Source organism: Mustelus asterias, unplaced genomic scaffold (assembly GCF_964213995.1).
Source record: "Mustelus asterias unplaced genomic scaffold, sMusAst1.hap1.1 HAP1_SCAFFOLD_2497, whole genome shotgun sequence".
NCBI classification, from domain to species: domain Eukaryota; kingdom Metazoa; phylum Chordata; class Chondrichthyes; order Carcharhiniformes; family Triakidae; genus Mustelus; species Mustelus asterias.
The window spans coordinates 2,501-15,966 of NW_027592442.1; the positions used below are offsets into that span (position 1 = coordinate 2,501).

General features: G+C 52.4%; 1 protein-coding gene across 1 annotated transcript in view; it reads left to right on the forward strand.

Annotated features, from left to right (window-relative positions):
- psme2 (proteasome activator subunit 2) overlaps positions 1-13,466 on the forward strand; it is a gene marked incomplete at its 3' end in the record, with an annotated part of 52,141 nt that overhangs the window by 481 nt on the left and 38,194 nt on the right. Inside the window, exons 2-3 of the mRNA XM_078207602.1 lie at positions 4,390-4,473; positions 9,689-9,743. Coding sequence (XP_078063728.1) covers positions 4,390-4,473; positions 9,689-9,743 — 139 coding nt within the window. The remainder of the gene's footprint in view (positions 1-4,389; positions 4,474-9,688; positions 9,744-13,466) is intronic.

Sequence of the window (13,466 nt, forward strand, 5' to 3'; positions counted from 1 at the left end):
AGAGAGAGAGGGGGAGACAGAGACAGAGACAGAGAGAGAGAGAGAGGGGGAGACAGAGACAGAGAGAGGGGGAGACAGAGACAGAGAGAGGGGGAGACAGAGACAGAGAGAGAGAGAGAGAGGGGGAGACAGAGAGAGAGAGAGAGAGAGAGGGGGAGACAGAGACAGAGAGAGAGAGGGGGAGAGACACAGAGAGAGAGGCAGAGAGAGAGAAAGACAGAGGCAGAGAGAGAGAGGCAGAGAGGGAGAGGCAGAGAGGGAGAGGCAGAGAGGGAGAGGCAGAGAGGGAGAGGCAGAGAGGGAGAGGCAGAGAGGGAGAGGCAGCGGGAGAGGCAGCGAGAGAGACAGACAGAGAGAGAGACAGAGATTCAGAGAATTAGAGGGAAAGACTGAATTAGTGACTCAGGGAAAAAGGAGTGGTGATGGGAGAATCTGATGGAGAATGAGACAGACTTGGTGACAGAGGGAGGAAGGGAGGGAGAGAGAGAGCGAAAGAGAGACAGAGAGAGTGGGAGAGTGCGTGACTGCCCACAATTGAGAAGAAGTGTGTGAGTGTGTGGAGGAGTGCGGACGAGAGCGAATCGAATAATTTTGATGTTCACCAGTACTGGTGAGCGACTGAGTGCCTTCGACATCAAGGCAGCATTCGACCAAGTGTGGCATCACGCACTCCAAATTGAAGCCAATCAGTGGGGGGGCAAACTGTCCGCTGGTTGGAGTCATTCCTGGTACACAGCGAGGTGTTTGTGGAGGCTCAGTCATCTCTGCTGTAGGACATCACTGCAGGAGTCCCTCAGGGTTAGTGTCCAAGACCCAACCATCTTCAACTGCTTCATCAATCACCTTCCCTCCGTCATCAGGCCACCATTTGCCACTCCTCACATACTGGAGCGATCCATCTCCAAATGTAGCAAGATCTGGACAGTATCCAAGCTTCGAGCCAAGTGGGCTGCAGGGTGGCAAAGTGGGTTAGTGCTGCTGCTTCACAGCGCCAGGGACCCGGGTTCGATTCCCCGCTCGGGTCACTGTCTGTGTGGAGTCTGCACGTTCTCCCCGTGTCTGCGTGGGTTTCCTCCGGGTGCTCCGGTTTCCTCCCACAGTCCAAAAGACATGCTGGTTAGGGTGGACTGACCATGCTAAATTGTCCCTTAGTGTCCAAAGATGTGCAGGTTAGGGTGGATTGGCCGTGCTAAATTGTCCCTTAGTGTCCAAAGATGTGCAGGTTAGGGTGGATTGGCCGTGCTAAATTGTCCCTTAGTGTCCAAAGATGTGCAGGTTAGGGTGGATTGGCCGTGCTAAATTGTCCCTTAGTGTCCAAAGATGTGCAGGTTAGGTGGATTGGCCATGCTAAATTGTCCCTTAGTGTCCAAAGATGTACAGGTTAGGTGGATTGGCCATGCTAAATTGTCCCTTAGTGTCCAAAGATGTGTAGGTTAGGGTGGATTGGCCATGCTAAATTGTCCCTTAGTGTCCAAAGATGTGCAGGTTAGGTGGATTGGCCGTGCTAAATTGTCCCTTAGTGTCCAAAGATGTGCAGGTTAGGGTGGATTGGCCATGCTAAATTGTCCCTTAGTGTCCAAAGATGTGCAGGTTAGGTGGATTGGCCATGCTAAATTGTCCCTTAGTGTCCAAAGATGTGCAGGTTAGGTGGATTGGCCATGCTAAATTGTCCCTTAGTGTCCAAAGATGTGTAGGTTAGGGTGGATTGGCCATGCTAAATTGCCCCTTAGTGTCCAAAGATGTGCAGGTTAGGATGGATTGGCCGTGCTAAATTGTCCCTTAGTGTCCAAAGATGTGCAGGTTAGGGTGGATTGGCCGTGCTAAATTGTCCCTTAGTGTCCAAAGATATGCAGGTTAGGTGGATTGGCCATGCTAAATTGTCCCTTAGTGTCCAAAGATGTGCAGGTTAGGTGGATTGGCCGTGCTAAATTGTCCCTTAGTGTCCAAAGATGTGCAGGTTAGGTGGATTGGCCGTGCTAAATTGTCCCTTAGTGTCCAAAGATGTGCAGGTTAGGTGGATTGGCCGTGCTAAATTGTCCCTTAGTGTCCAAAGGTGTGCAGGTTAGGTGGATTGGCCGTGCTAAATTGTCCCTTAGTGTCCAAAGATGTGCAGGTTAGGGTGGATTGGCCATGCTAAATTGTCCCTTAGTGTCCAAAGATGTGCAGGTTAGGTGGATTGGCCATGCTAAATTGTCCCTTAGTGTCCAAAGATGTGCAGGTTAGGGTGGATTGGCCATGCTAAATTGTCCCTTAGTGTCCAAAGATGTACAGGTTAGGTGGATTGGCCATGCTAAGTTGTCCCTTAGTGTCCAAAGATGTGCAGGTTAGGTGGATTGGCCATGCTAAATTGCCCCTTAGTGTCCAAAGATGTGCAGGTTAGGTGGATTGGCCATGCTAAATTGTCCCTTAGTGTCCAAAGATGTGTAGGTTAGGGTGGATTGGCCATGCTAAATTGCCCCTTAGTGTCCAAAGATGTGCAGGTTAGGGTGGATTGGCCGTGCTAAATTGTCCCTTAGTGTCCAAAGATGTGCAGGTTAGGGTGGATTGGCCGTGCTAAATTGTCCCTTAGTGTCCAAAGATATGCAGGTTAGGGTGGATTGGCCATGCTAAATTGCCCCTTAGTGTCCAAAGATGTGCAGGTTAGGGTGGATTGGCCGTGCTAAATTGTCCCTTAGTGTCCAAAGATGTGCAGGTTAGGGTGGATTGGCCGTGCTAAATTGTCCCTTAGTGTCCAAAGATATGCAGGTTAGGTGGATTGGCCATGCTAAATTGTCCCTTAGTGTCCAAAGATGTGCAGGTTAGGGTGGATTGGCCGTGCTAAATTGTCCCTTAGTGTCCAAAGATGTGCAGGTTAGGTGGATTGGCCGTGCTAAATTGTCCCTTAGTGTCCAAAGATGTGCAGGTTAGGTGGATTGGCCGTGCTAAATTGTCCCTTAGTGTCCAAAGATGTGTAGGTTAGGTGGATTGGCCATGCTAAATTGTCCCTTAGTGTCCAAAGATGTGCAGGTTAGGGTGGATTGGCCGTGCTAAATTGTCCCTTAGTGTCCAAAGATGTGCAGGTTAGGTGGATTGGCCGTGCTAAATTGTCCCTTAGTGTCCAAAGATGTGCAGGTTAGGTGGATTGGCCGTGCTAAATTGTCCCTTAGTGTCCAAAGATGTGTAGGTTAGGTGGATTGGCCATGCTAAATTGTCCCTTAGTGTCCAAAGATGTGCAGGTTAGGGTGGATTGGCCGTGCTAAATTGTCCCTTAGTGTCCAAAGATGTGCAGGTTAGGGTGGATTGGCCGTGCTAAATTGTCCCTTAGTGTCCAAAGATGTGCAGGTTAAAGTTTATTTATGAGTGTCACAAGTACACTTACATTAACACTACAATGAAGTTACTGTGAGAATCCCCTAGTCGCCCACACTCCGGCGCCTGTTCGGGTTACACTGAGGGAGAATTTAGCACGGTCCAATGCACCCTAACCAGCACGTCTTTCGGACTGTGGGAGGAAACCGGAGCACCCGGAGGAAACCCACGCAGACACGGGGAGAACGTGCAGACTCCACACAGACAGTGCCCCGAGCCGGGAATCGAACCCGGGTCCCTGGCGCTGTGAGGCAGCAGCGCTAACCCACTGTGCTACCCAGGTGCTGGTTAGGGTGCATTGGGCCGTGCTAAATTCTCCCTCAGTGTAACCCGAACAGGCGTTGGAGTGTGGGCGACTGGGGGATTCTCACAGTAACTTCATTGCAGCGTTAATGTAAGCCGAATTGTGACGCTAATTAAATAAACTTCACGTGATTTGATTTATTATTGTCACGTGTATTAACATACAGTGAAAAGTATTGTTTCTTGCGCGCTGCACAGACAAAGCATACCGTTCATAGAGAAGGAAAGGAGAGGGTGCAGAATGTAGTGTTACAGTCATAGCTAGGGTGTAGAGAAAGATCAACTTAATGCGAGGTAGGTCCATTCAAAAGTCTGACAGCAGCAGGGAAGAAGCTGTTCTTGAGTCGGTCGGTACGTGACCTCAGACTTTTGTATCTTTTTCCCGATGGAAGAGAGAATGTCCGGGGTGCGTGGGGGGGTCCTTAATTATGCCGGCTGCTTTTCCCCGAGGCAGTGGGAAGTGTAGACAGAGTCAATGGATGGGAGGCTGGGTTTGCGTGATGGATTGGGCTACACTCACGACCTTTTGTAGTTCCTTGCAGTCTTGGGCAGAGCAGGAGCCCAGACCAAGCTGTGATACAACCAGAAAGAATGCTTTCTATGGAGCATCTGTAAAGGTTGGTGAGAGTCATAGCTGACATGCCAAATTTCCTTAGTCTCCTGTGGAAGTAGAGGCGTTGGTGGGGTTTTCTTAACTATATCTTAACAATTTCTTACTGTCTCCTGTTCCCAATGCAGCAGGACTTTCTGAACCTGAAGGATTTGACACAGATCCACGGAGAGTTGGATATTCCCATACCGGAACCCCCCAAAAAAGAGGAGGTGAGAGAGGCAGCTCGGGGAACAGGCGCATGGGGCAGAATGGGAGGACCGTGTGGAAGGAGTTGCGATGGGATTGGTGACGATGGGTTTTTTTTTTGCCTGCCCTTTGACCTCTCCCGACCTCAGTCGACCTATGACCAAACCCCCGCGTCACAATAAAGTCACGTGATCGTGGAGTAGGGGAAGTTGGGGAGGTGGGGTATGGGAGGGTGTTGGAGGGAGGAGGGGGTGTCACAGGTTGGAGCGCCACAGCAGGAAACTTACCCCCGGGGCTGAACGGGGCCTCCTCCTGTTCCCTGCGCAACAGGCTGGAAAGAGGCTTAAAGGCCCTCCTCTTGATCCTGTGTAACAGGCTGGAAAGGAGGCTTCAAGGCCCTCCTCTTGATCCTGTGTAACAGGCCGGAAAGGAGGCTTCAAGGCCCTCCTCTTGATCCTGTGTAACAGGCTGGAAAGGAGGCTTAAAGGCCCTCCTCTTGATCCTGTGTAACAGGCTGGAAAGGAGGCTTAAAGGCCCTCCTCTTGATCCTGTGTAACAGGCTGGAAAGGAGGCTTAAAGGCCCTCCTCTTGATCCTGTGTAACAGGCCGGAGAAGGGGCTGAATGGGGCCTCCTCCTGTTCCTGTGTAACAGGCTGGAGAAGGGGCTGAATGGGGCCTCCTCCTGTTCCTGTGTAACAGGCTGGAGAAGGGGCTGAATGGGGCCTCCTCCTGTTCCTGTGTAACAGGCTGGAGAAGGGGCTGAATGGGGCCTCCTCCTGTTCCTGTGTAACAGGCTGGAGAAGGGGCTGAATGGGGCCTCCTCCTGTTCCTGTGTAACAGGCTGGAGAAGGGGCTGAATGGCCTCATCCTGTTCCTGTGTAACAGTCTGAAGAAGGGGCTGAATGGCCTCCTCCTGTTCCTGTGTAACAGTCTGAAGAAGGGGCTGAATGGCCTCCTCCTGTTCCTGTGTAACAGGCTAGAGAAGGGGCTGAATGGCCTCCTCCTGTTCCTGTGTAACAGGCTGGAGAAGGGGCTGAATGGGGCCTCCTCCTGTTCCTGTGTAACAGGCTGGAGAAGGGGCTGAATGGGGCCTCCTCCTGTTCCTGTGTAACAGACTGGAGAAGGGGCTGAATGGGGCCTCCTCCTGTTCCTGTGTAACAGGCTGGAGAAGGGGCTGAATGGGGCCTCCTCCTGTTCCTGTGTAACAGGCTGGAGAAGGGGCTGAATGGCCTCCTCCTGTTCCTGTGTAACCGGCTGGAGAAGGGGCTGAATGGCCTCCTCCTGTTCCTGTGTAACAGTCTGGAGAAGGGGCTGAATGGGGCCTCCTCCTGTTCCTGTGTAACAGGCTGGAGAAGGGGCTGAATGGCCTCATCCTGTTCCTGTGTAACAGTCTGAAGAAGGGGCTGAATGGGGCCTCCTCCTGTTCCTGTGTAACAGGCTGGAGAAGGGGCTGAATGGGGCCTCCTCCTGTTCCTGTGTAACAGGCTGGAGAAGGGGCTGAATGGCCTCCTCCTGTTCCTGTGTAACAGGCTGGAGAAGGGGCTGAAAGGGGCCTCCTCCTGTTCCTGTGTAACAGGCTGGAGAAGAGGCTGAATGGGGCCTCCTCCTGTTCCTGTGTAACAGGCTGGAGAAGGGGCTGAATGGGGCCTCCTCCTGTTCCTGTGTAACAGGCTGGAGAAGGGGCTGAATGGGGCCTCCTCCTGTTCCTGTGTAACAGGCTGGAGAAGGGGCTGAATGGGGCCTCCTCCTGTTCCTGTGTAACAGGCTGGAGAAGGGGCTGAATGGGGCCTCCTCCTGTTCCTGTGTAACAGACTGGAGAAGGGGCTGAATGGGGCCTCCTCCTGTTCCTGTGTAACAGGCTGGAGAAGGGGCTGAATGGGGCCTCCTCCTGTTCCCTGTGTAACAGGCTGGAGAAGGGGCTGAATGGCCTCCTCCTGTTCCTGTGTAACAGGCTGGAGAAGGGGCTGAATGGGGCCTCCTCCTGTTCCTGTGTAACAGACTGGAGAAGGGGCTGAATGGGGCCTCCTCCTGTTCCCTGTGTAACAGTCTGGAGAAGGGGCTGAATGGCCTCCTCCTGTTCCCTGTGTAACAGACTGGAGAAGGGGCTGAATGGGGCCTCCTCCTGTTCCTGTGTAACAGGCTGGAGAAGGGGCTGAATGGGGCCTCCTCCTGTTCCTGTGTAACAGGCTGGAGAAGGGGCTGAATGGGGCCTCCTCCTGTTCCTGTGTAACAGACTGGAGAAGGGGCTGAATGGGGCCTCCTCCTGTTCCCTGTGTAACAGGCTGGAGAAGGGGCTGAATGGCCTCCTCCTGTTCCTGTGTAACAGGCTGGAGAAGGGGCTGAATGGGGCCTCCTCCTGTTCCTGTGTAACAGACTGGAGAAGGGGCTGAATGGGGCCTCCTCCTGTTCCCTGTGTAACAGTCTGGAGAAGGGGCTGAATGGCCTCCTCCTGTTCCCTGTGTAACAGACTGGAGAAGGGGCTGAATGGGGCCTCCTCCTGTTCCTGTGCAACAGTCTGGAGAAGGGGCTGAATGGGGACACCTCCTGTTCCTGTGCAACAGGCTGGAGAAGGGGCTGAATGGGGCCTCCTCCTGTTCCTGTGTAACAGGCTGGAGAAGAGGCTGAATGGGGCCTCCTCCTGTTCCTGTGTAAAAGGCTGGAGAAGGGGCTGAATGGGGCCTCCTCCTGTTCCTGTGTAACAGGCTGGAGAAGGGGCTGAATGGGGCCTCCTCCTGTTCCTGTGTAACAGGCTGGAGAAGAGGCTGAATGGGGCCTCCTCCTGTTCCTGTGTAACAGGCTGGAGAAGGGGCTGAATGGGGCCTCCTCCTGTTCCTGTGTAACAGGCTGGAGAAGGGGCTGAATGGGGCCTCCTCCTGTTCCTGTGTAACAGGCTGGAGAAGGGGCTGAATGGGGCCTCCTCCTGTTCCTGTGTAACAGGCTGGAGAAGGGGCTGAATGGGGCCTCCTCCTGTTCCTGTGTAACAGGCTGGAGAAGGGGCTGAATGGGGCCTCCTCCTGTTCCTGTGTAACAGGCTGGAGAAGGGGCTGAATGGCCGCCTCCTGTTCCTGTGTAACAGACTGGAGAAGGGGCTGAATGGCCTCCTCCTGTTCCTGTGTAACAGGCTGGAGAAGGGGCTGAATGGGGCCTCCTCCTGTTCCTGTGTAACAGGCTGGAGAAGGGGCTGAATGGGGCCTCCTCCTGTTCCTGTGTAACAGGCTGGAGAAGGGGCTGAATGGGGCCTCCTCCTGTTCCTGTGTAACAGGCTGGAGAAGGGGCTGAATGGGGCCTCCTCCTGTTCCTGTGTAACAGGCTGGAGAAGGGGCTGAATGGCCGCCTCCTGTTCCTGTGTAACAGACTGGAGAAGGGGCTGAATGGCCTCCTCCTGTTCCTGTGTAACAGGCTGGAGATGGGGCTGAATGGGGCCTCCTCCTGTTCCAGTGTAACAGGCTGGAGATGGGGCTGAATGGGGCCTCCTCCTGTTCCTGTGTAACAGGCTGGAGAAGGGGCTGAATGGCCGCCTCCTGTTCCTGTGTAACAGACTGGAGAAGGGGCTGAATGGCCTCCTCCTGTTCCTGTGTAACAGGCTGGAGAAGGTGCTGAATGGGACCTCCTCCTGTTCCTGTGTAACAGGCTGGAGAAGGGGCTGAATGGGGCCTCCTCCTGTTCCTGTGTAACAGGCTGGAGAAGGGACTGAATGGGGCCTCCTCCTGTTCCCTGTGTAACAGGCTGGAGAAGAGGCTGAATGGGGCCTCCTCCTGTTCCAGTGTAACAGGCTGGAGATGGGGCTGAATGGGGCCTCCTCCTGTTCCTGTATAACAGGCTGGAGAAGGGGCTGAATGGGGCCTCCTCCTGTTCCTGTGTAACAGGCTGGAGAAGGGGCTGAATGGGGCCTCCTCCTGTTCCTGTGTCACAGGCTGGAGAAGGGGCTGAATGGGGCCTCCTCCTGTTCCCTGTGTAACAGGCTGGAGAAGGGGCTGAATGGGGCCTCCTCCTGTTCCAGTGTAACAGGCTGGAGAAGGGGCTGAATGGGGCCTCCTCCTGTTCCTGTGTAACAGGCTGGAGAAGGGGCTGAATGGGGCCTCCTCCTGTTCCCTGTGTAACAGTCTGGAGAAGGGGCTGAATGGCCTCCTCCTGTTCCTGTATAACAGGCTGGAGAAGGGGCTGAATGGGGCCTCCTCCTGTTCCTGTGTAACAGGCTGGAGAAGGGGCTGAATGGGGCCTCCTCCTGTTCCTGTGTAACTGGCTGGAGCAGGGGCTGAATGGCCTCCTACTGTTCCTGTGTAACAGTCTGGAGAAGGGGCTGAATGGGGCCTCCTCCTGTTCCTGTGTAACAGGCTGGAGAAGGGGCTGAATGGGGCCTCCTCCTGTTCCTGTGTAACCGGCTGGAGAAGGGGCTGAATGGCATCCTCCTGTTCCTGTGTAACAGTCTGGAGAAGGGGCTGAATGGGACCTCCTCCTGATCCTGTGTAACAGTCTGGAGAAGGGGCTGAATGGGACCTCCTCCTGATCCTGTGTGACAGGCTGGAGAAGGGGCTGAATGGGGCCTCCTCCTGTTCCTGTGTAACAGGCTGGAGAAGGGGCTGAATGGGGCCTCCTCCTGTTCCTGTGTAACAGGCTGGAGAAGGGGCTGAATGGGGCCTCCTCCTGTTCCTGTGTAACAGGCTGGAGAAGGGGCTGAATGGCCTCCTCCTGTTCCTGTGTAACCGGCTGGAGAAGGGGCTGAATGGCCTCCTCCTGTTCCTGTGTAACAGGCTGGAGAAGGGGCTGAATGGAGCCTCCTCCTGTTCCTGTGTAACAGTCTGGAGAAGGGGCTGAATGGGGCCTCCTCCTGTTCCTGTGTAACCGGCTGGAGAAGGGGCTGAATGGCCTCCTCCTGTTCCTGTGTAACAGGCTGGGGAAGGGGCTGAATGGGGCCTCCTGTTCCTGTGTAACAGGCTGGAGAAGGGGCTGAATGGGGCCTCCTCCTGTTCCTGTGTAACAGGCTGGAGAAGGGGCTGAATGGGGCCTCCTCCTGTTTCTGTGTAACAGGCTGGAGAAGGGGCTGAATGGCCTCCTCCTTCTTATCCTTTGCTGTCCACATTGTAAATCGCCCCACCCTAAAAATGGCCGCCGGGTGAATCCTCAGGCGACGGATCAGTTGCCCTCCTTGCCCACCTCGCACCCTGTAACCCCCCCCTCACACCGGCACGGAGAAGCCTCCTGTAACCGTCCCCCCTCCCTTGTGTTGTCCATCTACAGGAGAACGGTGAGAAGACATCGGAAACGGAAGACGAAAAAGAGAAAAAGGAAAAACGTGAGTGATTCTGTTCTTGAGATGTGTAGGTTAGGGTGGATTGGCCATGCTAAATTGTCCCTTAGTGTCCAAAGATGTGTAGGTTAGGGTGGATTGGCCATGCTAAATTGTCCCTTAGTGTCCAAAGATGTGCGGGTTAGGGTGGATTGGCCGTGCTAAATTGTCCCTTAGTGTCCAAAGATGTGTAGGTTAGGGTGGATTGGCCATGCTAAATTGTCCCTTAGTGTCCAAAGATGTGTAGGTTAGGGTGGATTGGCCATGCTAAATTGTCCCTTAGTGTCCAAAGATGTGCGGGTTAGGGTGGATTGGCCGTGCTAAATTGTCCCTTAGTGTCCAAAGATGTGTAGGTTAGGGTGGATTGGCCATGCTAAATTGTCCCTTAGTGTCCAAAGATGTGCGGGTTAGGGTGGATTGGCCATGCTAAATTGTCCCTTAGTGTCCAAAGATGTGCGGGTTAGGGTGGATTGGCCGTGCTAAATTGTCCCTTAGGGTCCAAAGATGTGCAGGTTAGGGTGGATTGGCCATGCTAAATTGTCCCTTAGTGTCCAAAGATGTGTAGGTTAGGGTGGATTGGCCGTGCTAAATTGTCCCTTAGTGTCCAAAGATGTGCAGGTTAGGGTGGATTGGCCATGCTAAATTGTCCCTTAGTGTCCAAAGATGTGCAGGTTAGGGTGGATTGGTCATGCTAAATTGTCCCTTAGTGTCCAAAGATGTGCAGGTTAGGGTGGATTGGTCATGCTAAATTGTCCCTTAGTGTCCAAAGATGTGTAGGTTAGGGTGGATTGGCCGTGCTAAATTGTCCCTTAGTGTCCAAAGATGTGCAGGTTAGGGTGGATTGGCCGTGCTAAATTGTCCCTTAGTGTCCAAAGATGTGTAGGTTAGGGTGGATTGGCCGTGCTAAATTGTCCCTTAGTGTCCAAAGATGTGTGGGTTAGGGTGGATTGGCCGTGCTAAATTGTCCCTTAGTGTCCAAAGATGTGCAGGTTAGGGTGGATTGGCCGTGCTAAATTGTCCCTTAGTGTCCAAAGATGTGTAGGTTAGGGTGGATTGGCCGTGCTAAATTGTCCCTTCGTGTCCAAAGATGTACAGGTTAGGGTGGATTGGCCGTGCTAAATTGTCCCTTAGTGTCCAAAGATGTACAGGTTAGGGTGGATTGGCCATGCTAAATTGCCCCTTAGTGTCCAAAGATGTGTAGGTTAGGGTGGATTGGCCATGCTAAATTGTCCCTTAGTGTCCAAAGATGTGTAGGTTAGGGTGGATTGGCCGTGCTAAATTGTCCCTTAGTGTCCAAAGATGTGTAGGTTAGGGTGGATTGGCCGTGCTAAATTGTCCCTTAGTGTCCAAAGATGTGTGGGTTAGGGTGGATTGGCCGTGCTAAATTGTCCCTTAGTGTCCAAAGATGTGCAGGTTAGGGTGGATTGGCCGTGCTAAATTGTCCCTTAGTGTCCAAAGATATGTAGGTTAGGGTGGATTGGCCGTGCTAAATTGTCCCTTAGTGTCCAAAGATGTACAGGTTAGGGTGGATTGGCCGTGCTAAATTGTCCCTTAGTGTCCAAAGATGTACAGGTTAGGGTGGATTGGCCATGCTAAATTGCCCCTTAGTGTCCAAAGATGTGTAGGTTAGGGTGGATTGGCCATGCTAAATTGTCCCTTAGTGTCCAAAGATGTGTAGGTTAGGGTGGATTGGCCGTGCTAAATTGTCCCTTAGTGTCCAAAGATGTGTAGGTTAGGGTGGATTGGCCATGCTAAATTGTCCCTTAGTGTCCAAAGATGTGTAGGTTAGGGTGGATTGGCCGTGCTAAATTGCCCCTTAGTGTCCAAAGATGTGTAGGGTAGGGTGGATTGGCCATGCTAAATTGTCCCTTAGTGTCCAAAGATGTGCAGGTTAGGGTCGATTGGCCGTGCTAAATTGTCCCTTAGTGTCCAAAGATGTGCAGGTTAGGGTCGATTGGCCGTGCTAAATTGTCCCTTAGTGTCCAAAGATGTGCAGGTTAGGGTGGATTGGCCGTGCTAAATTGTCCCTTAGTGTCCAAAGATGTGTAGGTTAGGGGGATTGGCCGTGCTAAATTGTCCCTTAATGTCCAAAGATGTGCAGGTTAGGGTGGATTGGCCATGCTAAATTGTCCCTTAGTGTCCAAAGATGTGCAGGTTAGGGTGGATTGGCCGTGCTAAATTGTCCCTTAGTGTCCAAAGATGTGTAGGTTAGGGTGGATTGGCCGTGCTAAATTGTCCCTTAGTGTCCAAAGATGTGCAGGTGAGGGTGGATTGGCCATGCTAAATTGTCCCTTAGTGACCAAAGATGTGCAGGTTAGGGTGGATTGGTCATGCTAAATTGTCCCTTAGTGTCCAAAGATGTGCAGGTTAGGGTGGATTGGTCATGCTAAATTGTCCCTTAGTGTCCAAAGATGTGTAGGTTAGGGTGGATTGGCCGTGCTAAATTGTCCCTTAGTGTCCAAAGATGTGCAGGTTAGGGTGGATTGGCCGTGCTAAATTGTCCCTTAGTGTCCAAAGATGTGTAGGTTAGGGTGGATTGGCCGTGCTAAATTGTCCCTTAGTGTCCAAAGATGTGTGGGTTAGGGTGGATTGGCCGTGCTAAATTGTCCCTTAGTGTCCAAAGATGTGCAGGTTAGGGTGGATTGGCCGTGCTAAATTGTCCCTTAGTGTCCAAAGATGTGTAGGTTAGGGTGGATTGGCCGTGCTAAATTGTCCCTTAGTGTCCAAAGATGTACAGGTTAGGGTGGATTGGCCGTGCTAAATTGTCCCTTAGTGTCCAAAGATGTACAGGTTAGGGTGGATTGGCCATGCTAAATTGTCCCTTAGTGTCCAAAGATGTGCAGGTTAGGGTGGATTGGCCATGCTAAATTGTCCCTTAGTGTCCAAAGATGTGTAGGTTAGGGTGGATTGGCCGTGCTAAATTGTCCCTTAGTGTCCAAAGATGTGTAGGTTAGGGTGGATTGGCCGTGCTAAATTGTCCCTTAGTGTCCAAAGATGTGTGGGTTAGGGTGGATTGGCCGTGCTAAATTGTCCCTTAGTGTCCAAAGATGTGCAGGTTAGGGTGGATTGGCCGTGCTAAATTGTCCCTTAGTGTCCAAAGATGTGTAGGTTAGGGTGGATTGGCCGTGCTAAATTGTCCCTTAGTGTCCAAAGATGTACAGGTTAGGGTGGATTGGCCGTGCTAAATTGTCCCTTAGTGTCCAAAGATGTACAGGTTAGGGTGGATTGGCCATGCTAAATTGCCCCTTAGTGTCCAAAGATGTGTAGGTTAGGGTGGATTGGCCATGCTAAATTGTCCCTTAGTGTCCAAAGATGTGTAGGTTAGGGTGGATTGGCCATGCTAAATTGTCCCTTAGTGTCCAAAGATGTGTAGGTTAGGGTGGATTGGCCATGCTAAATTGTCCCTTAGTGTCCAAAGATGTGTAGGTTAGGGTGGATTGGCCGTGCTAAATTGTCCCTTAGTGTCCAAAGATGTGCAGGTTAGGGTGGATTGGCCGTGCTAAATTGTCCCTTAGTGTCCAAAGATGTGTAGGTTAGGGTGGATTGGCCGTGCTAAATTGTCCCTTAGTGTCCAAAGATGTGTAGGTTAGGGTGGATTGGCCGTGCTAAATTGTCCCTTAGTGTCCAAAGATGTGCAGGTTAGGGTGGATTGGCCATGCTAAATTGTCCCTTAGTGTCCAAAGATGTGCAGGTTAGGGTGGATTGGCCGTGCTAAATTGTCCCTTAGTG